Below are 21,062 nucleotides of genomic sequence, written 5' to 3' on the forward strand. Positions count from 1 at the left end.
CTTCAGGTCACCGGCTCCCGACTCTACGTTAACCCCGAGGGCCCCGGGCGAGATATTTATCCTCAAACGAACCCGATCCCCAGGTGACCCTGCTTGGGGACTTGGATTCATGGAGCATCCTCCTGTGACTCTTCCTCTTTCGAGTAACAGCTCAGTTTTTCTCCTCTCCGCGCCTCCTCAAATCCCATTCAAGAAAAATCCCAGGGATTTCAGCTAAAACGCACACCAACCCCGCCCCCGCCGGGCTCCCGGAGGCTGTCTCCCGGGCGGCTGGGGCGGCTCCGCCCGGCCCGGGGCAGGAGGGGCGCGCGCCCCCGACCCCCGCGCGCGCCCGTTGCTATGGGAACGCAGGGGCTCCGGCGCCCGAGGCGGGAGGCACGAGGAGGCGCAGGGGCAGTTCCAGTGGGAGACGCTATCGCAAGATGGCGTCTGCGAGGCCGCGGGATGCGGAGTGAGCGCGCCCCGCCGGGGGCCCCGCGAGGCTGCTCCTCTCCCCGCCGCCGCCGCCGCCGCCGCCGCCGCCACTGCGGCGCCGCCTCTCCGCCTGCCATTGCGCCGCGGCCAAGCCTCCCGCCTCGCAGGTACCGCCGCCCGCGCGCGCTCCGCGTAGTGCGCAGATGGCAGCGACAAGTGCCGGCTCGCCTAGGGCTAGCGGGTCTCCCCCGGTGCGGGTGCGCCTGACAATAACGCATAAATAACTTTTTCTTGCAGCGGCCCCCTGCAGCCCCGGCCTGCAGCCTCCCCGCGCGCCCGTGCCGCACCACGCCCCTCCGACTGCCCGCTCCCTCCGAGGTGAGAGCGCTTCGGGCCGATGCGGTGATCTCCGGCGGGCCTGGGAGGAGCGCGTGGACCCGCGGGCGGCGGCGAGCAGCTGGCGAACGCCTTTACAATGGCCCTGACCCTGTTTGGTAAGTACAGCCTTTTGCCCGCGCCCTTGCAGGTGGGCCGCGCCCCGGGGACGAGAGCCCCGGGCGCCAGGGGAAGGGTCGTAGCGCGCGGTATCGGGCGCGGGCCGGAGCGGGGGAGCTGGGGCGTCTGGGACGCCGGGCTCGGTCCCTCGCGCCTCTCCCATTGTTTCCTCTCCAGGCAGGGCCGATGGGCGTGTGCTCCCTGGCCAATTCTGGGCTGGGAGTCTGTGAGGTCCGGGGTGTTTTGTAAACGGAGGATTCTTGAAGATGCCAACTTGTGAGCGAAGTTAGCTGGTTGTTTCCAAATCTGTGCTTCTCCACTCAGTAAATAAAGATCCTGGAAAGTTTATTTATTTTGTACAAGATGTCTGTGCATCCCCACCTCCCCGGAATTGCCAAATGCATGTGTTGAGTCTTGTTGGATTTTGGGGCGGATTTTTTGAAGACGGTATATTTCGTTGGAAAGAAGAATAACTGGTGAACTGAATATTTGTTAAAATGGAAAATGTTTGCTCTAACAAATACTAGAGCAGACAGAAGAAAGTTGGTTCCTGGAAGATAAGTGATCTCCGGAGAATAACTTTGAGTATTTTAGGAAAGAAATGTTATTTCTGTGATGTAATTACTGCAACACTATTGTTTCAGTCTTTAAGACTCAAGGTCCTCCCCACCCCCGAGTCTGTAATGACAATAGGTTGGGAAGAAGGGCTGAAAAGATACCGTGTTTCCTATTGCCAAAGCGGACTATATAGTACACATGTCCCTCCCTTTAAGAAAACTCAGTTTGTGAAAATTTAGATGTTCAAAGTAGTATGGTATGTACTGGTAGGAAACTGATAGCTAAGAGGACGGTCTTAGTAAGTTACTCACAATATCAAGTTTCCAGTTATGTTTTAATTGCTTCATTTGATCAAGCAAGTTACAGGCATCACATACCACAAATGCTTTTTCATATAAGTTAGAATGAATTAATCTGGAATCAAAGAGTTACATTTATTTAATCATTTTATAAATTAAATTCAGATGCAGGAAGGTTATTTTCCAAGGTCACATGACCCTTTTGTGGCAAAACTGAGCCTAGAACACAATTTGCCAGTCTGCAGTCTGGGGTATGTTTATTTTGCTGGAATACCCATAGTATTAGAAATGACATTTGGTGTTGGTTCTTCATAGGTGCTTTAAAAATGTTTCATCTTTCTCTGAAAGAAATAAAAATCTCACCATTGCTTTTCAGTACCTTATGTTTAATCTGCATCATTTAGTAGAACACTTTTTCTTAAGTGTGGACTTTTTTTTTGGTACAAAAGTTAAAAATGGTGGAAGACTTAATTGGTGTTTTCTTTGGAAGAAGCATTTCTTATACTGTAGTACCTAATACATAGCACTAATATTTCCCCAGGAAAATTACCCCTTAAACTAGTTTTTTGTAGTAAGTTCATTTTCTGTTCTAAGGAGAGAGTCTGCATTTCCAGGTTTGTTTTCAAAGGTAAGGTTCATGAATCAGCCACTTCTCGAATGTTGACATTCTCAGTGAATCAACAGATAAATTGGAGAGAAGCAGAGTAAGGAATAAGGTACTTTTAAAAGGATTCCTAAATTACTACATCTTCACTGAAGTAGAGATGAGGAAAGGAAGGGCACAGGTTTGACCTCTAGATGAAGATAAAAGCAACCACTCGCACCCCTCAGAATGAACAAAGTGTCTTCAAAATTTTAGGTCAACTTGTGGGAAAATAGAATGTAATTAACAAAATCCAATTTGGTTACAATTTTTAAGAATATTTCCCTGTTATAAAGGAAAGTACACCTGTGTGCAGAGTCTATTTTTCGGTCACGATAGAGCAGTAGCTGTCGTTGAACACCGCCCATCAGGCCTCTTTGTTCAAAATTAATATTCCTTTGCCCCTAGATCCACAGATTCTGCAGTTCTATGCGAAGGGGATTTTAGAGGAATTCCCCCGTGATTCTGTCATCTTCAAGTTTGAGAACCGTTGTATTAAAGATCAATACGAAATTGCTCAAATTTGCCCAGTTCAAAATGGCCTTTGTATGCATTAAGAGCAGTCCCCAACGGTTAGAAGAAATGGATTTTATTTTAGATGTAACAGTTGACCTACCAACAACATGAGGATTAAGGATGCTGATCTCCTATGTAGTCCAGAATCTGTGTTAGCTTTTCACTCCCCAAAAACCAAATAACCTGCTGTTGATCAGAAGACTTACCAATGGTATAAACAGTTGATTACCACGTATTTTTTATGTTATATGTATCACACACTGTATTCTTACAATAAACTAGTGAAAAATGTTAAGTCATAAGGAAGAGAAAATACATTTATAAGTACTGTACTGGTTTTATTGAGAAAGATCCACGTATAAGTATACCCATGCAGTTCAAATCTGTTTTTTCAAGAGTCAACTATACTACCTTAAAAAAAAAAAAAAAAAGATTTATTTATTTATTATTTGAGAGAGAGCACATGCGCACAGCAGGGGAGGGAGCGAGCAAAGGGCAATAGGGAATCTCAAACAGATTCTCTGCTGAGCATGGAGCCCCACATGCGGCTCGATCTCACAACCCTGAGATCATGACCTGAGCGGAAATCAAGAGTCATGCTTAACTGACTAAGCCACCCAGGCGCCCCAACTGTACTACTTTTTAACTAGTTTAATCAGAAGTACCTCCTAACCCTTTATAGTTCCTCTTAGTAACCAACTTAGACGCAGAGGAGCAGTGAGGTAATAAAGTTCTGTGAGATGGTAGTGAAGAGAAGATCGGAATATAAGAAACTGGATGAAGCTAACTAAACAGTCATCAAAGTCAGAGCTCAATAGAGTTTCTCCCAAAGCCTTCCCAAGGCAACCAGTGCTAGGACCCTACCTTGTGTATCATGGGTGTGTTAGTTGGTAAGGTTAGTGTCTTAAATCTACTTGAACTCCTGTAGTGGAAATACCATAAACTGAGCGAGTGGCTTACACAACAGACATCTATTTCCTGAAATTTTGGAGGCTGGGAATTCTAAGACCAGCAAGCCAGCAGATTCATTTCCTGCTGAAATGACCTCTTTCTGGTTTGCGGACATCCATCTTTTTGCTGTATCCTCTGGTGGTGGAGAGATGGGAAACCTAGGTCTTTGGTCTCCTGTACTACCACTGATCTCACCATGTGAACCCCACTCTCACAATGTCATCTAATCTAATTGCCCTACAAAGGCCTCATTTGCAGAGATACCGTCACATTGCGTGTTAGGGCTTCAACAAAGGAATTTATTGGAGAACACAGTTGCGTGCATAGCAGCCTGCAATAGAGTCTAGGTTTTTAAAAATTTAATTTAATTTAATTTAGAGAGAGAGTGCAAGTGTGGGTAATGGAAGGTAAGGGCAGAGAGAGAATCCTAAGCAGGCTTCACACGCAGTGTGGAAGCCAACTCGGGGCTCCATCTCACAACCCTTGCTGTCATGATCAGAGCTGCAGTCAAGAAGTGGGTGCTCAACCAAACAAACTACCCAGACACCCCTATGTTCTTTTTTCTTCCATCCAGGCTTTGTTTTTTATCATTGTGAAGAATGTTCTTTTTATGGGACATTGGTGAAAGTGAGCTTCATTTAAAAAAATGAGAGCCTCTGAAATTACTCAGTACAATTTCACATTGATATACTTTTAACTTTTTGTCACCAAAGTACAGTGTAGCAACTCAAAATATTTGTCAACTTAAGCTGAAGAGTGAAACTCTTATCTCTTACCTTCACCATTATTCACCTTTGCTACTTAAAAAGATACTTTTAATGCAAATTTCTGTTTATCTGTGACAAAAGAACTAGACCCCAATCCTTCCTGATTTTATAGTCCCATTTGGGAGTTGAAAATGCACACTTTTGAAGGGTCAGGACTTTGCCAGCATTTTTCTCAACCTTGTAGATGAATATACCTTTCAGTCATCTGCATCAATACGAATAATTTTTAAATCCTCAAATCCTAAAAATTATCCAAATGTAGTTCATACTCTGTTCACTCACCTGTTGTATGTTGATGTATGTTGATCTGTTCAACATACATCTGTAGCAGTGTGCAAGAGACATGGTCCCTGTCTCCTTAGAGCTTACATTCCAGAACTATAGTGTATGTACCTAACTACTTATTTCCAATAAGACTTGTTAGAACTTCCCTGAAAAAGAAGCACATGTTCTCAAATAACTGCTGGGCTAGAAGGAAAGTCTCGAGTCATCTAATTTAGGACTTTTTAGCTCGTGTACCTAACAGAATGCCTTGAGTGGCCATACCAATAAAACCCTATTTGACAGAGCTGGATGAAAAAGCATCCTGCCAGGTTATCTTTTGGCAGGAATGTCTGTCATTTATAGCTAAATGGGGCTGTGGTTTACAGCTCAGACAAATGCTGAGACTGGGAACTCAGTTACTATCCAGCTGGGCTGGCTGAACCCTGAGTAACTGTCTTCTCTTTCGGGGTAGAACTAGCTCTGGCATGGCCCCTCTCCCTTTTCTGCTTTTTTCTTTAATTTACCAGTCACTATCGTCACTGCCATTGATGTAATGTCATAGCTAGGATTCCATGGAAACCTTTTCATTACACCACCACCTGATGCACCTGCCCTTGGGCATCTTTATAGAGATCCTTTGGAGCATTTAAATGGTAATGGTGTATTCTTTGTAATACAGTTAGGAAAAATTCTGATTTCCTGTTACTGTCTTGACATTAAATTTTTTTTTTCTTTCTTTCTTAAAGTTATCTCTGTACCCATGGTGGGGCTTGAACTCACAGACCCGAAATAACAAGTTGCATGCTCTACCGACTGAGCCAGCCAAGTGCCTCTAAAATTTGTTTTTATAAAGACAAATCAGCTGCATTTTCAGTATGACTTATTTGACCAAAAGCCAATTTTATAGGAAACTCCACTTGAATACGGTCTCTGCTCACGTTTTTATTTTTCAGATTTTGCTCATCAAAGAATATGAGAGGGACTTACCTAATAAGCGGCAGGGTGGTCCAGTGGTGAGAACTCAGCTACTTTTCTTAGAATGTTTCATCTTTTCATCTGTCATTAAAATCACCATCCTTATTTAAAAAATACTTGTGCATATTCTCTCACCTGTATCAAAAACTTATTATTTCAACTTTAAAGTTTTTCTTTTAATGTGTGGTGATTTAGTGCTATGTAAGACAGATAAAAGAATTATAGTTGCTATGCCTCTGATAGTTACCATCTGTGTACAGTGGAAAAGATATTGGTGATGCAGTCTTTCCAGTGACATCTGTCTCTGCAAGTAACAATCGTACTAGCAATCCTAATCTTTGAAGATAGAGTGATATGCATAATTATAAAATTTGACACATTTGTCAATAAGAGTTTCAGTTTCTTTATATCTGGATTTGTCTACCTTTTAAAAAAATCACTCTTCATAAGATTTTTAGGCATTCTTTTTCCTTTTTTTAAAAGATTTTAAAAATTGATTCATTTGAGAGAGCAAGAGACACACACACTTACACATAGAGAATGAGTGGGGGTGGGGCAGCGGGAGAGGTAGAGAGGAAGCAGACCTCTGGCTGAGCTGGGAGGGCCCCCCCCCCCCATCTTGATCCCAGGACGCTCAGGTCAAGACCTGAGCCAAAGTCAGATGCTTAGCTTAAAGGACTGCATGACACAGGTGCCCCTAGGCATTTTTTCTTTCCTTCTTTCTTTCTTTCTTTTTTTTTTTCTTTTAAGATTTTATTTATTTATTCGACAGAGACAGAGATCACAAGTAAGCAGAGAGGCAGGCAGAGAGAGAGGAGGAAGAAGGTTCTCCGCTGAGCAGAGAGCCCAAAGCTGGCTCAATCCTAGAACCCTGGGATCATGACCTGAGCCGAAGGCAGAGGCTTTAACCCACTGAGCCACCCAGGCGCTCCTAGGCATTTTTTCTTGTTTTCCCCATGAAACTTTAATAACAGATACACTGTCTGTCTTTTTATACAGTGTGTATATCTGCTTTATGCACAAAAAGAGTAAGGTTTTTGACTACCATAAGCTAATTTTTGCTCACTTGAAGGCAATATTACCTTCAATGAGAATACATTAGACTAATCTAAAACAATCATAAGAGAAATAGGCAGAAAAATACTGTTTGATCATGCTTTGTGTGCCATCTAATAATAGTTTTGAAGGAATGACATTAATAGAAGTTACACATTTTTCATCAGATTGGATTAACCTAAGAGTTAAGTTTACTGTCATTTTGAGCAGCCATAACAGGGTTTTCCTTGCCAGGCTAGGGTTTGTGTAGCTTTTCTCAAAGTCCCTCTAGTAGTAATAATATCCTTTGATATGGATAATTGATGTTTATATAAAGTATCAGTAATAGCACCTTTAAAAACACTTTATTATTTGTCTGGCATATATAAACTAAATGAAGTCACTGAACTTTCTGTGCAAATCCAACTCAGGACAAGGTGTTGAGCCCAGTCTTACCAGTCATAAGTCATTCTTATAGAGAAAATGATTCCCATAAGCTTTGATTTTTATTTATTAATGTAATCCTACTATCCTTAAAACACAGAATAGGGAGGGGTGTCTGGGTGGCTTAGTTGTTAAGTGACTGACTCTTGATTTCAGCTCAGGTCATGATCTCAGGGTCATGGGATCAGCCCTGCATCAGACTCCATGCTGGGTGTGGATTTTGCTTAAGATTCTCTCTTTAAAAAAAAAAAGAAAGAAAGAAAGAAAGAAAGAAAAATAGGGAGAAACTAAGAACCGGAATGGTGTGACTGTATTCTGCACTGAAAAGTGGTATTGGGGAAAAAAAGTCTCATGAAATAGTTATAAATATACTTTCTTAATTTGTCTCTATATTTCTAAAAAACATAATGAATACTTTGTGAATATATTAAAAACCACCTCCGTGTACATGTTAAAGGCTGAATTTTATGGTTTGTGAATTCTATCTCAATCAAGCTGTTATTAATTTAAAAATTACCTCGAGTGGGGATGACCAAATTGAATAGAAGATTTACTTCACTTAAACTGTAAAAAACAGAAATCACTATTTTTAAAGTAATGGTTTTATATCCAGGAATCTTTTAGAACTTTTTACATTTTTAGAAAGTTTTTGTTTCTTTTTGTTCTCCAAGAAACAAAAACAAAATAAAAAATCAATAACTAGAAAGGTCCTTGCCTGTTTTGAATAGTTGTTTTAAATTTAGAAAAGTAAGCACTTCTTGGAAAGAATGCAGACAGTTGAATTTGTGGGGGAGAAGGGAAGATGAGTCAGGTGCCCCCCTCCCCCTCCACCCCCCAGTGTGGCCAGCTGCTTAGTAGCCTGGCAGGGGGCCACCTCATTGTGTTTCCTCTAGCTGTACTGAAGGTTGTCCTTTCCCTTTCCACTCTGACTTTTTAACCTTCGGATTTCATTGGACCATGTCTATTTCCTGGTGTAAAACAAGTTAGAAGAAAAGATGTAGTCCAAGAAAAGTATCTCTGCATGAATAGATTTTCAGACCCAGAGACCTGACTTTTTGAAAACTGTGCTGTTCCTTTTCTTTAAACTGCTAATCTCTCTCTCTCTCTTTTTTTTTTTAAAGTCCTGTTTATTTATTAGAGAGTGTATGCTCCCGCATGTGCACGCTGGTGGGGTGGGGAGGGTTGGAGGGAGAGGGAGAGGGAGAGAGAAACCCAAGCTGACTTGTCACTGAGCACAGAGCCCACTGTTGGGCTTGAACTCATGTCCCTAAGATCAGGGCCTGAGCCCAGTAGGTAAGTGGTATAAATGTGTAAATATCTGCCTGACTGAAGTATTTCCTCTGCAGACCTTTCATAATAAATGAGTTTAATACTATTATACTATAATTAAAGCATGGATACTTAGCATGTTACCTATGAGGAATAACATGGTAGATATAGATATCTTCACATAGCAGGAGAATGATTGCAATTTATGGACTCAAGATCTTCGAGTAGACAGAGCAAACATTTTGACTGAGGGAACTGCACTGTAAGAGAAGAGAAAGTAGCATGTTTTTGTTTTAGTTTTTGTTTTTTTAAAGATTTATTTATTTGGCAGAGATCACAAGTAGGCAGAGAGACAGGCAGAGAGAGAAGGGAAAGCAGGCTCCCTGCTGAGCAGAGAGCCTGACTCAGGGCTCCATCCCAGGAACCTGAGATCATGACCTGAGCCGAAGGCAGAGGCTTAACCCGCTGAGCCACCCAGGTGCCCTGAGAGTGGCGGTTCTTATGTAGAGCTTGAGACATTACTGAGAAAGACCAGAAGGGGGTTGGGGTAGTAAGAAGAACAGTGCGAAAGCCCTGGGTTTTGGGGATTTGGGCGGGAATGGATAGAACCATAGGGTGAGAGAAGGAAGCAGCAACAGGAGGTGTTTCCTACTTTTTCTGAGGATAGCTCTGAGGTTTGGGATGGGTGGTCTTTTGTGATTTGTTTAGTCATCTGTTCAAGAAATTGAGGACCTAAAATGTGCCAGGTATGTCTTAGTTCCTGTCCTCAAGGAACTTATGTTTGCAATGGAGGGAAACAGACAATAAAAAATGTACGGTGTGGGGCGCCTGGGTGTTGCAGTTGGCTAAGCACCCGACTCTTGGTTTCAACTCAGGTCGTGATCTCAGGGTCATGACCTGGAGCCCCGCATCGACTCATGCTCAGCATGGAGTCTGCTTGAGAGTCTCCCTTTCCCTCTCCCTCTGCCCCTCTTGCACGCCCATGCATGCACACTCTCTTTTCCTCTCTCTCTAAAATAAATAAATCTTTAAAAAAATGTATAGTGTGCCTGGTGGCTAGTGCTATGAAGAAGTATAAAGCAGGGTGAGGAGATGGGGCCCGCGACGTGGCAGCATGGTCAGGGAAGGCTTCAGAGTTGAGGTGGATTTTAAGGAGAGACGTGAAGGACATGAGGGAATGAGTCCTGTGAAGTGGGGGCGTCGCCTCATGGAACAGGCTCTGAGGTGGGGATGTGCTTGACAGTTTTGAGGAACAGAAAGAAGGGCAGTGAGCTGGAGCAGAGTAAGCCAGGGGAGAGTGGTGGGAGAGGAGACAGAGGGGTCCCGGGGAATGGAGGAGTGTTGGGGTCACAGATTATACCTTATAAACCATGGGAAGGATCAGATTTTACTCTGCAAGATGGGAAGCTTGTGGAGTATGTAGTATAGAGGAAAGGGCTTAGATTTTGGTGTGCAAGGGCTATGTTTAATCCTTTCTCTGCCAAGTGTCTGCTATATGTTCCAGTCTCATTTTTCTTATATATGAACATGGGCTATTAATTCCCTTCTTCCATCTGTGCAGAAATAGATGAGATCGTGTGTGTAAGGTTCCTAATACAGTGGTGAAGATACATAGTAGCTAATATTGTCACTGATATTGTTATTATTGATATTAATAAAGATCCAAGATAGCAATTGTTTTCTTTCTTTTTTTTTTTTTAAGATTTTATTGTTGGAGAGAGAGAGCGCACGCTCAAGAGAGAGCATGAGTGGGGTGAAGGGCAGAGGGAGAAGCAGGCTTCCCGCTGAGTGGGGAACCTGGTGTGGGGATCCGTCCTGATCCCCGGGATCGTGACCAGAGCTGAAGGCAGGCGCTTAATCAACTGAGCCTCCCAGGTGCCACAGCAGTTGTTTTCACAAGTCTGTTGACCCACATGAGAAAGTGGTTCTGCAGTATTACTGCTTATGTATGTAGTTAAATATATGGCACGTGCCATTTTAGTATTTGTCTGAGGATGCTCTGGTAGAGACCTAGTTCAGGGTTATACACTGAATACCAGATAGACTTTGGTATTGGATAGACTTTGGTATTGGTCTATTTGGATAGACCAGAGATAGACTTTGGTCACTGGGCGGCTCAGTCGGTTAAGTGTCTGCCTTTGGCTCAAGTCATGATCTCAGGGTTGTGGGATCAAGCCCCATGTTGGGCTCCCTGCTCAGTGGGGAGTCTGCTTCTCCCTCTCCTTCTGCCCTTTCCCCTACTTGTGTGCAAGCCCACTTGCATATGTGCTCTTTCTGCTTTCTCTCTCTCTCTCTCCCTCCTTCTTAAAGAAATAAATAAAATCTTTTTAAAAATACCAGATAGACTTCCAAAAGTGCTGGACAATTTATACCTCCTACTGTACTTTGAAATGTGAAATATACTGACCAGTAAACAATGCTTCTTCTTTGGGTGGTAAACCAGACCACAATCAGATCTAGCGCCTGCCCTCTTAGTGCTTGAAATATATTAAGGGATGGAGCGCCTGGGTGGCTCAGTGGGTGAAGTGGCTGCCTTCAGCTCAGGTCATGATCCCAGGGTCACGGGATAGAGTCCTGCATCGGGCTCCCTGTTCAGCGGGGAGCTTTCTTCTCCCTCACCCTCTGCCTTGTGCTAGCTCTCTTTCTCTCTTGTGCTCTCTCTCTCTCTCTCAAATAAACAAATAAAATCTTTAAAAAATATATATTAAGGCCTGTAAGCTCAGTGTTTGGTATGTCATAGGTACTCCGTCCAGGTTTACTGAGCAAATAAGTGAATGAAAGAGGAATAAGTATAATTAATAATGACCTTCATCTGTATACTTATCCTTCGAACAACGTTGAATCAGTTTGTTTATTTTTTAAAAAGATTTATTTATTTATTGGAGGAAGAGGGATAGAGCATCTTGAGCAGAATCCCTGCTGAAGGCAGAGCCTGATGTGGGGCTTGATCCCATGACCCTGAGATCAGGACCTGAGCCCAAGTGAAGAGCTAGACACTTAACCAACTGAGCCACCCAGGTGCCCCACCTTGAATCAGTTGGAATATTTGCTTTCATTTATTTATCTTTTTTTCTTTCTTTATTGTTTTGGATTATTCTTAATATGTTAGAGTCCGTACTTGGGAATTTAAACTTGCCTCTTAGAATTTGGTTAGTCTAACAGTTAGACTAGGAGTTTCTTACTCCTCCAGCCCATTACCATTAAGATTAAGTCCAAATTCCCCAGTTTGCATATAAGGCTTTTAGGATAGGACTCCTGCTTATATGTCTGGCCTCATCTCTTACTGTCTCCTCCTCAGAGGCTGTGCTTCAGCCATACTGAACTACTTGATGTTTCCAGAAGAGACTGCACTCAGTGTGCCTTTAGCACAGTCACTTCCCAAGCCCTTCCTTGTGCTCACTCACCTCTGCACATCTTGCAAAACTCACTAGAATAGTCTCTTCTAAGTAGTCTTCCTTTGTTTTACACCTTTTCTCATCCACCGTACCCAAAACACCTCTGTTTTAGTGGTGATACTGTGGTTAGTGGATGTCTAATCTTGTCTTCCCTTTTGGATGAAGTTCCCTAACACGAAAGCTATGGATTTCTTGTTTGTATCCTTAACCACCACAGTGTCTGATGCAGCCCAGCTACTCAATACATGCTCAAATGAATGTTGCATATTACAGTAGTCGGCTTTGTGTCTTAAATTTGGAAGTTAATTTTAATGTCTAAATCCATATGATATGCACCCTCTGCTGTTCGTTTCTTTGGGAGTTAATTTTAAGGTCTAAATCCATGTGATACACACCCTCTTCTGTTTCTTTTTGTTCATTTGCTAATTTTTTTTTTTTAACGGTGTAAAAGTGCCTTTATGTCATCCCTTGGTTCCATACTCTGGTATGGATTTCCCAAGTGGAAGCTCACAAGGGCTTGAGTAAAATGGAAATCTCTCTGGGAGCAGATTCTTTGAGGTTTAACTATATTATTACTAACCATCGGCAGATGTTTCTGAATTATTTGGCATAATTAGATAACAAATTCCAGTTCATTAAACTATTGTTCCTTTTCATTTCAATAGTACAAAGGAATTGTACATAAATTAGCTTGGTTTGTTCATGTTTTACCCTCATGGTAGGGAACATAATCAAATTGAATAGGAATTCAGTATGAAAATGGCTAACTTAACTTTTTAGAAAGGTCTGAAAATGAAAACGTATAGTCTTTCTCCCATAATAATAAATCTGCATTCTACATAAGCATTCCTATTAATTGTCATAGGTTTATTAGAAGAGTAGATACAAACAATAGTCCAAACATTCATATTTTTAAATGGATAAAAGGAAAATTTTATTTGTCATTTATGAACACCTCTCATTGTTCCAGAAAGAAATGAGGTGGTTTACAAAAAAGCATAATGCAAGAGGATTGAAAACAATAAACATAGGAATTTGTTTTTCTCTGTCTTGTCTCATTAGTTTCCTCCTCTCCCCTGTATCGGCTCCCTTACATTACAGCCGTGCTCTCCTAGTCAGTGTGAGGAAGCCTTTCCTCGACTGTGGGACCCAGCACGAGTGTTAGCGCTCCACCCTTTAGCAGAGTGATATAGAAAGAACACTATGCCCCACAGCCTCTTCCCACACAGCTGCTTCCTCCTTAACCCTGTCTGCACCATTGCTTCTCAGCCGGTGTGTGGTTGTAATAGTTTGGGGTTTGGGAATGGCATTCGACCCTGGTGAAAAGAAAGGTGGGCAACTCTGAAGGCACAGCAATTTCTGACGCTTGTTTAAAGAACAAGGAAGACTTAGGACTGTCGCAATAGGTGTGGAGAGATGGGCCTTACCTCTGAATCTGAGAACAGGGGAGGATTTGTAGCTGAGGAGCGGGTGCCAAGGGTGTCAGGGGATGGAAAACAACCAAGAGGAGACAAGGTAGGGGGAATTCTTGCTATACTGACCCAACAGGATTCTCAGGGAGGGCAGGCGGGGGTGATGAGATATCAGGGGTCGGGGGCGAGGAATTTGATCAGATATCAAAGGGACGAGGATTCTCTCTCAACTGAGTTAGCAGATATCTTGCTCAAATGGCTGTGCAGGCCTGGCGCGGCCTGGACACAAGGCTGAGGCTAGTCAAGAAGAGGGCTTGGAGGAGCCGGACTCGGGTTTGGTCAAGGAGAGCCTCCTATCACAGCTGCCACCTCATGTTCAGCTTCTGTCTGGCCCGAAGTGGTTTTGTCAGTGAGCAGCCAGTAATCCGTGGCTTCCCCTCAGTCCTCATCTTGGATCTTTCTGAACTCTTCATCATTTTGACTACCTCTTTCTTCTTGAGAACTTTTTCTGTTGTCCTTCAAGACACTGTGTTCTCCTTCTACTCCTTTTCTTCCCTTTCACTCTTCCTCAGTTTCCTCTGTTTGTTGCCTGAAATGTCTGCTTTGCAAGAACTGGCCTCCCTTTCTCACTAGGGAGTCTTCAGGCATCAACCGTGCGCTCTGGGTGGGTGATTCCCAAGTCTCCTGGCACCCCGCCTCCAAATCTCTTATGCGCTCCAGACGGCACATTGCTGGTGCCGGCGCCTTAGCTTTCCTTCTTCTGTCCTTCCTCCCCATTCTGCTTTTCTTTGTCTTCCTCGTCTCTTCCCTTGTCTCTGTTTCCAGTGCTTGCTCTGTCCTTCCTTCAGTACTGCAGTTGGGACCAGGAGTGCCTGGTCTTCTGAATTCCTTATCATTTTTTAAAAGATTATATTTATTTATTTTTAAAAAAGATTTTATTTATTTATTTGACAGACAGATCACAAAAGAAGCAGGCAGAGAGAGAGAGGAGGAAGCAGGCTCCCTGCTGAGCAGAGAGCCCGATGCGGGGCTTGATCCCAGGACCCTGAGATCATGACCTGAGCCACCCAGGCGCCCCCGGAATTCCTTATCATTTTATCTTTAGATCTCCTGTGACATCTGCCAGTGTGTTCCTTTCATAGTAGTTATGTATCTTTCTATCTTTCTAGGCTGCTGGTGTCTGTAAGGTAACATCCATTCTTTCTTACTTTGTACTCACAGTGCTTAGCATAGTGCTTCACACGTAGTAGGTGCTCAAGAAATAATTAAGTGAGGGGCACCTGGGTGTCTCAGTGGGTTAAAGCCTCTGCCTTCGGCTCAGGTCATGATTCCAGGGTCCTGGGATCTAGCCCGCATCCAGCTCTCTGCTCAGCAGGGAGCCTGCTTCCTCCTCTCTTTGTGCCTGCCTCTCTGCCTACTTGTGATCTCTGTTTATCATATAAATAAATAAAAACAAAATCTTAAAAAAATAATTAAGTGAATAAAATAGTTCTTAAACCATAGTACTTCTGTAGTTTACTTTTAATTTTTTTAGAAGAGTTTATTTTTAAGTTCTCTCTACACCCACTGTGGGGCTTAAAGCTACTGTCCAGGCAGAGATCAAGAGTCGCCTGTTCTACGGACTGAGCCAGCCAGGCGCCCCGGTCCCTCTGGAGTTTAACAATTCCAGGATAGAAACATAGAGCACTCAATAATTTTTCCTATAACTTTACAACATGCCAATCAAGTTAGCCGTAGTAAACATATCTCAAAATCTCTTATTGTTTTTGTTGTCTAATTATCTTCAGTCTTTAAAGGAAGACATATGTGTATATATCTGCAGTATTGTTGCATGTCAAGGGCAGGACATATCATTTGCTTAGGGATTGGTTGCTTTTGTCAACCTAACTTTTTTGAAAAGTTTTTGGTGAAATTCTGGTTGGATTTATACTGCTTTACATTCTGTACCCCCCCCCCCCAAAAAAAAAAAAAAACGTCTCTTCATTCTTCTTCCAACTTTCAAAGCAGAGGAGAAGGAACACTAAACAGGATCTACAAACACAGGGCTTCTTAATCCAGGTTCGTTGTTGGTCCTTTTAGTGTTGCTGGGTGTCCAGTATCCCTTGGAAACAGACCAGACTAAATGTGAGGGGAATGTTGGGTACCTCTGGTTTGATATCTCTTCTCTGTTCATTTAGATATTTTCAGGCTCTTAGCAAGGAGGCGCTGAAGGGATGCCCTTCTTTGTTCCAGCCTCCCTGAGACCTTGGTGGGTTAGCCAGGTTCATAGGACATCTGCATCTTAGTCCTCTGTTTACAGAATGGCTCATGAAGTGTCTTTAAGTTGCTGGACAGAAGGCACAAAGCAGTGGATTAAAAAAGCTCATGCAAGTGACTGTTTTTTAGAATGTGCTGAAACTCAGAAAGATGAAGTCAGTGATTTATGGTACATTTCACATATTGCGAATAATATTTTTATTTAATTGTGGAAAAAGAAAAGTGGGCAAAATTGACTTTGCCACTCCCAGAAGTTGTTTTTGGTGATATCGCCTATTTAAGGCTTTGGATGGCATTTGTTAATATACTTAGGTTTGGATGTTGTTAAGGATGCTCATTATATATCTTTGCAAAATATACAGTTCAACATAAGAGCCACAAAAACAAGTCACTTTTTTTTTTTAGTCCATCACAATATTTAGAAGTTGACCAGACACTCTGACTTAATTTCCTTGAATGACAAATTATTCTCAGCTTGTCCTTTCACTCTTTTAGTCGAAATTAAAAGGATAAATTATTTCAAAAGACCCAAGAAAAAGGAACAAGAAGGATTAATAATACAGTAATAGAAAGAAGGAATCAGAGATCCCTATACAATAGAGAGACTTGAAGAATACTTAGAGGCCTGTCATCCTGCATTTTTCAGACAGATGGCTCTGCAGTTCTCTGGAGGGGCCCAAGCCTCCTTCCTGTGCCACCCCCTCCCCTGCTGTTCTCGGTCTCTCCAGTCAGGGGAGCTCTTGCTCTCTCTCTTTTACGGTCCCTCAATTCCTCCCTCCTTGCCTTCTCTCTCTCCCAGTCTCTCTGTCTCTGTCTCTCTCTCTCTTGACGGAAAGGAGGGAGCAGAGGCGGCACACAGTTCTCAGGACTTATTCTTGGGGCGAAACCTCCTTCAGCTCAATTCCACTCTTCTAATCAAAACTTTATTCCTTTCATCTTGTTTTTCAAGTATAATAATTGACGTTAAGAAAACAGGCATTTCAAAATTAGAAAACAGTTTTTAGAAATAATTTTGACTTAATTAAAATTTAATGAAAGTCTCAATAGAAAATATCCAATATTTTCAGCTTATAATAGGCTATTTTCTGTTACCAAGGGAAGAAGGAAAATTAAAGTATGTTAAGTATATTAATATTAAAATGTTCCAAGATAGTTTTTTCACTAGTAAAATTACATTTAAAATAAGCATACAGTTTTAATATGTTGCTTACTGTATATTTTCGGCTGCTATTATTAGATGGCAAGGTATAATTTTTTATAAGTTGACATTTATTTTAAAATTTAAACAGAAGGCTTATGGAAGTATAATTGAACTGCATTTACGTAACAATTCCTAGATTAAGAGACTAAGAATTTGTAATAGGTGAGTTTCATCTAAATTTTTTTAATTGAGAAAATGCAGCCACTTTTAATAATAAATACCATCAAGTAGCACTTTTTAAAAACTTTGATTTTAAGGAAGACTTAGGAATGGTAATATAAATTGATGTGAATGAAGTCTGTTACTTTAAACTCTCATGTTTTATATTTCAAATTTATTTTCTTAGGTTACATCTATCTCAGACTTCCTAATTAAAAAAATCTCAAATTTTTTCCTGATTACCAAAACCTCCCACAAAACTTGTATGAACTGGTATGTTTAACAGTGTATTATCACTTTACATACTTTCTCTTTTCTAAAGAATTCAAACCAGAGAGGAAGTTTAGTAAGCTTCAAATTTTATTTTCCAGTGCTTTATTATAAAAAGATTCACAGCCCCTGAGAAAGCCTCTATGGAAATATTATCTAGCATATTGCCGCAAGGCAACTAAATATATTATGGTGGTTACGTTATAAAAAAAAAAATCACTTATAAAACTCGAATAAGAAAAAAAATCATTAGCAACACTAGCAAAATGGTATGCTGTGGTCTAATTTTATTAAAGCAGATGTGGGAGGCTATAAAAATTAAAAATGCTATCAAATCTTAAATCAACCCAGACTTTACCAAAGTAATGTTCTATACTATCTTCCCCAAGTATATAGTCTTTTTCCCCTCCCATAAAGAAAATGTCGAACCATAACACAGATCTCCCTAGTTCTTCCTACCACTAGTAGGCTTGGGTTTCCCTTTGCAAAGCAGAAAACTCTCTCAAAGCTTTGCATCTCAGAGCTTTGTTTAAAAAAAAAAAAGAAGATGAATAGGGGCACCTGGGTGGCTCAGTGGGTTAAGCCTCTGCTTTCAGCTCAGGTCATGATCTCCGGGTTCTGGGATCAAGCCCCACATTGGGCTCTCTGCTTAGTGGGGAGCCTGCTTCCCCCTATCTCTCTGCCTGCCTCTCTGCCTACTTGTGATCTCTTTCTCTGTCAAATAAATAAATAAATAAAGCTATCTTAAAAAAAAAAAAAAAGATGAGTAATCTGCAGATCTCCAGACATTGCTGCCTCATCAACCAACAGCAGAACTGGAATTAAGCACCTTTCACCTAGAAAACTGGGGGAGAGTCCTTAAGCAGATAGCATTGCTCCATAGCATGAGCTTGGATGTCATTATGTAACCCCCCCCCCAAAAAAAAAAAGAGTACCAGGAAAAATCCTGAAGGAAAAATGAAGGAAGCCAGAAAGAAAAAATGTAAATGTAAGAAAAAATGTAAACCAAGGCCTACAACTCAGATACCTGCAGTGGGCCTAGGTAGCAGACAAGAGGAGATATTGAGGAATTTCCTAATTTTAAATGTTGGTATTTCATTTTGGCCTTAAAAAATAAACCACTGGGAGACAAAGATAACACATCTTGTGGGCTTGTGGTGAGGCAACTCTACACTCTTTGAAAATGTAGAATATTAATATTTCTTCATCAATAATATATAAAATAATAAAATCATACTATTTCTAAAGTCTAAAGAGAATCATGTAAACATGACTTTGGGGACATTTCCTTTCCTGTTTTTTTTTTTTTTTCATATACTATGAACCTCAACTCCTAACTTGATTTGTAAACTTTTACTTAAAAGGCACATGTACATGTGTGCACACACACACACAGTAGATTTATTAGTTCCATTGAATTTTCCAATTCCTGCTAACTTTTTTGATTTAGCCCTTATTAACAACAAAAGGCCTCTGTTCTATGACTTGGTTACATTACAAAATGAGAAAACTCATTCTAATGTCTCTATTGCCTAGATGCTTTTATAATTCCTTTGGTATATAGATTCCCAAGCTTCATTATTGTATAATATATCTCTGCAGCCTTAACTCCTAAGGATGTTGTAAAGATAAAATGTGATGGTTTGGCTTTCAATACATCAAGTGCTTTAGAAGAAAGCTCTTACCCAAGTCTACAAATATACTTTATTACAGTTAATTGGTATTTGGAGCCCAGTTAATTGGTATTAATACTTTGATTTAAATTAAAGTAACATTTTGAATATAGAGAATATTGTATTGAATAAGTCTAAAAATTTGCTTCTGGAACTGTACTGTTGAATACAGTAAAAATATTTCCTAGGAAGCCCACGAGATGGCGCTTGCCAGCCTGTTTCCTCTGTTTTTCCTTAGCTTAAGGAAATTCGGCAGTAATAATAGGAAGGAACATCTCACTATTTAACCGTTAGAGTTTAGGTTTACAGAAAGCTTGACTCCAAAATTGATGAGCTTCAGTTTAACATTTTGAAAGGTGTTCATTTATATTACAGCAGTTAAAAGTCTTTGTTGAAGATTTTAAGGCTATTTCAAAAACACTGGGATCTGTGTAATATGTAGGACTGTCTTCATTCATTCCATTTGCCTGTGAACACTTATTTTTAAAGAACATACATGATTGGGATATCTGGGTATCTGGGTGGCTCAGCTGGTTACATGTCTACCTTAGGCTTGGATCCTAATCCCAGGGTCCTGGGATCAAGCCCTGCCTCGGGTTCCCAGCTCAGCAGAAGAGCCCGCTTCTCCCTCTTTCCCCCCTCTCTTGTGCTCTCTTTCTCTCAAATAAATAAATAAAGTCTTCAAAAAAAAAAAAAAAAAGGATACATATGGTTAATGAGATGTAGCTTTTATGTGTAGCCCCAAAACATTTAAAATACTGACATTTATAAAGACCTGGCCATTAGTAATTGTTCTAAAATAATTGTTCTGTTGTTTGTTTCAAATCACGAAGGTATACTTGGAATATAGTTTAGAATTTCTAATCAAGAATGAGATTTAGGGACGCCTGGGTGGCTCAGTTGGTTAAGCAGCTGCCTTCGGCTCAGGTCATGATCCCAGCGTCCTGGGATCGAGTCCCACATCGGGCTCCTTGCTCGGCAGGGAGCCTGCTTCTCCCTCTGCCTCTGCCTGCCTCTCTGTCTGCCTGTGCTCACTCTCTCTCTCTCCCTCTATTTCTGACAAATAAATAAATAAAATCTTTAAAAAAAAAAAAAAAAGAATGAGATTTAATCAGTAGAACAGTAATGAAGGGCAACAGGAATCCACCCAATCATAATATGGATTATATAAGTCTTCCTTTTTACCCATGCATATTTAACATTTAATTAACACTATTTTACATGACTACTGTTCACTTTAACATCGTTGTTAGAGAAGGGAATGATAGTGAAATTATGTTGAGGTTGCTAAGGGAAGTCTTATATGTTTTTATTGTTTTCTGAAATCCTGATCATAATTTCAATGAAAAGAGCTATATTCATGAAAGAAAAAGACAGGAAAGTATATCCAGTAAAATTTAGAGCTAATTAGGTTTAGGACGATAGCATTCCATAGGCCTGATTTTTCTCAGTCTCATGGTAAAAGTGAGCAAGCAATAGAGTCCAAGGGGTATTAGGGAGTAAGAACAATAAAAGGAACTTTCTGTTGAAAATGAAGTCATACTTTTTGAAAATTAAATTGAAGCTTAAAACCAAATATTTTAGATGGTTGTGAAAGTAGTCATTTCTTTCACCATTCTTAGGAAGGTTTGGGAAGAAGGAATCTATTATATATGAAGAAAGAATCACTAAAGTTTTCTTTTTTTAAGCAATTACTGTATGTGCTGGCTGCTCAGCTTGCATAATAAATGTGTTCCGTGGGTAGGCTGCACACTGAACCCGCTCCTTTGTTAGCTTGCCCTTTTCTGTATCAAGGGTGTAGTGTTCAGTTTCTTATTGCCATCATTTCCATCATGCTGTTTGGCATGGGGTCTGCTTTAAATGGGCTTATAATACACCATCATTGAATTTATGTGAGCATTGAATTTAAGCTCACTTAGTCTCTGAGCAAAGGAACTTCTTGAAACATGGGTCAGAGCAATGTAATAGAGAAGCAGATGAACCCCCCAGCGCACAGTGCTGATTCATTCATCCGCTGGCATCTCTGAATCCTGAGATCTCAAGATTTTATTTTTAAAGTGCTTTGA

The 21,062-nt window shown here is 41.1% G+C and overlaps 1 protein-coding gene across 3 annotated transcripts in view; it reads left to right on the forward strand.

The window, feature by feature from the left end:
• Window positions 1–358: 358 nt before the first annotated feature.
• Window positions 359–21,062, forward strand: part of CHN1 (chimerin 1) — a 212,643-nt gene continuing 191,939 nt past the window's right edge. Inside the window, exons 1-2 of one of the 3 annotated variants that reach the window (XM_059166986.1) lie at window positions 359–581; window positions 712–908. In XM_059166986.1, the coding sequence (XP_059022969.1) occupies window positions 890–908 (19 nt within the window). In that variant the 5' untranslated portion in view covers window positions 359–581; window positions 712–889. Of the gene's footprint in view, window positions 582–667; window positions 909–21,062 lie in introns of those variants that run through there. The other 2 variants (XM_059166988.1, XM_059166987.1) reach the window with 2 other exon arrangements.

Source organism: Mustela lutreola, chromosome 3 (genome assembly GCF_030435805.1).
Source record: "Mustela lutreola isolate mMusLut2 chromosome 3, mMusLut2.pri, whole genome shotgun sequence".
NCBI lineage: Eukaryota > Metazoa > Chordata > Mammalia > Carnivora > Mustelidae > Mustela > Mustela lutreola.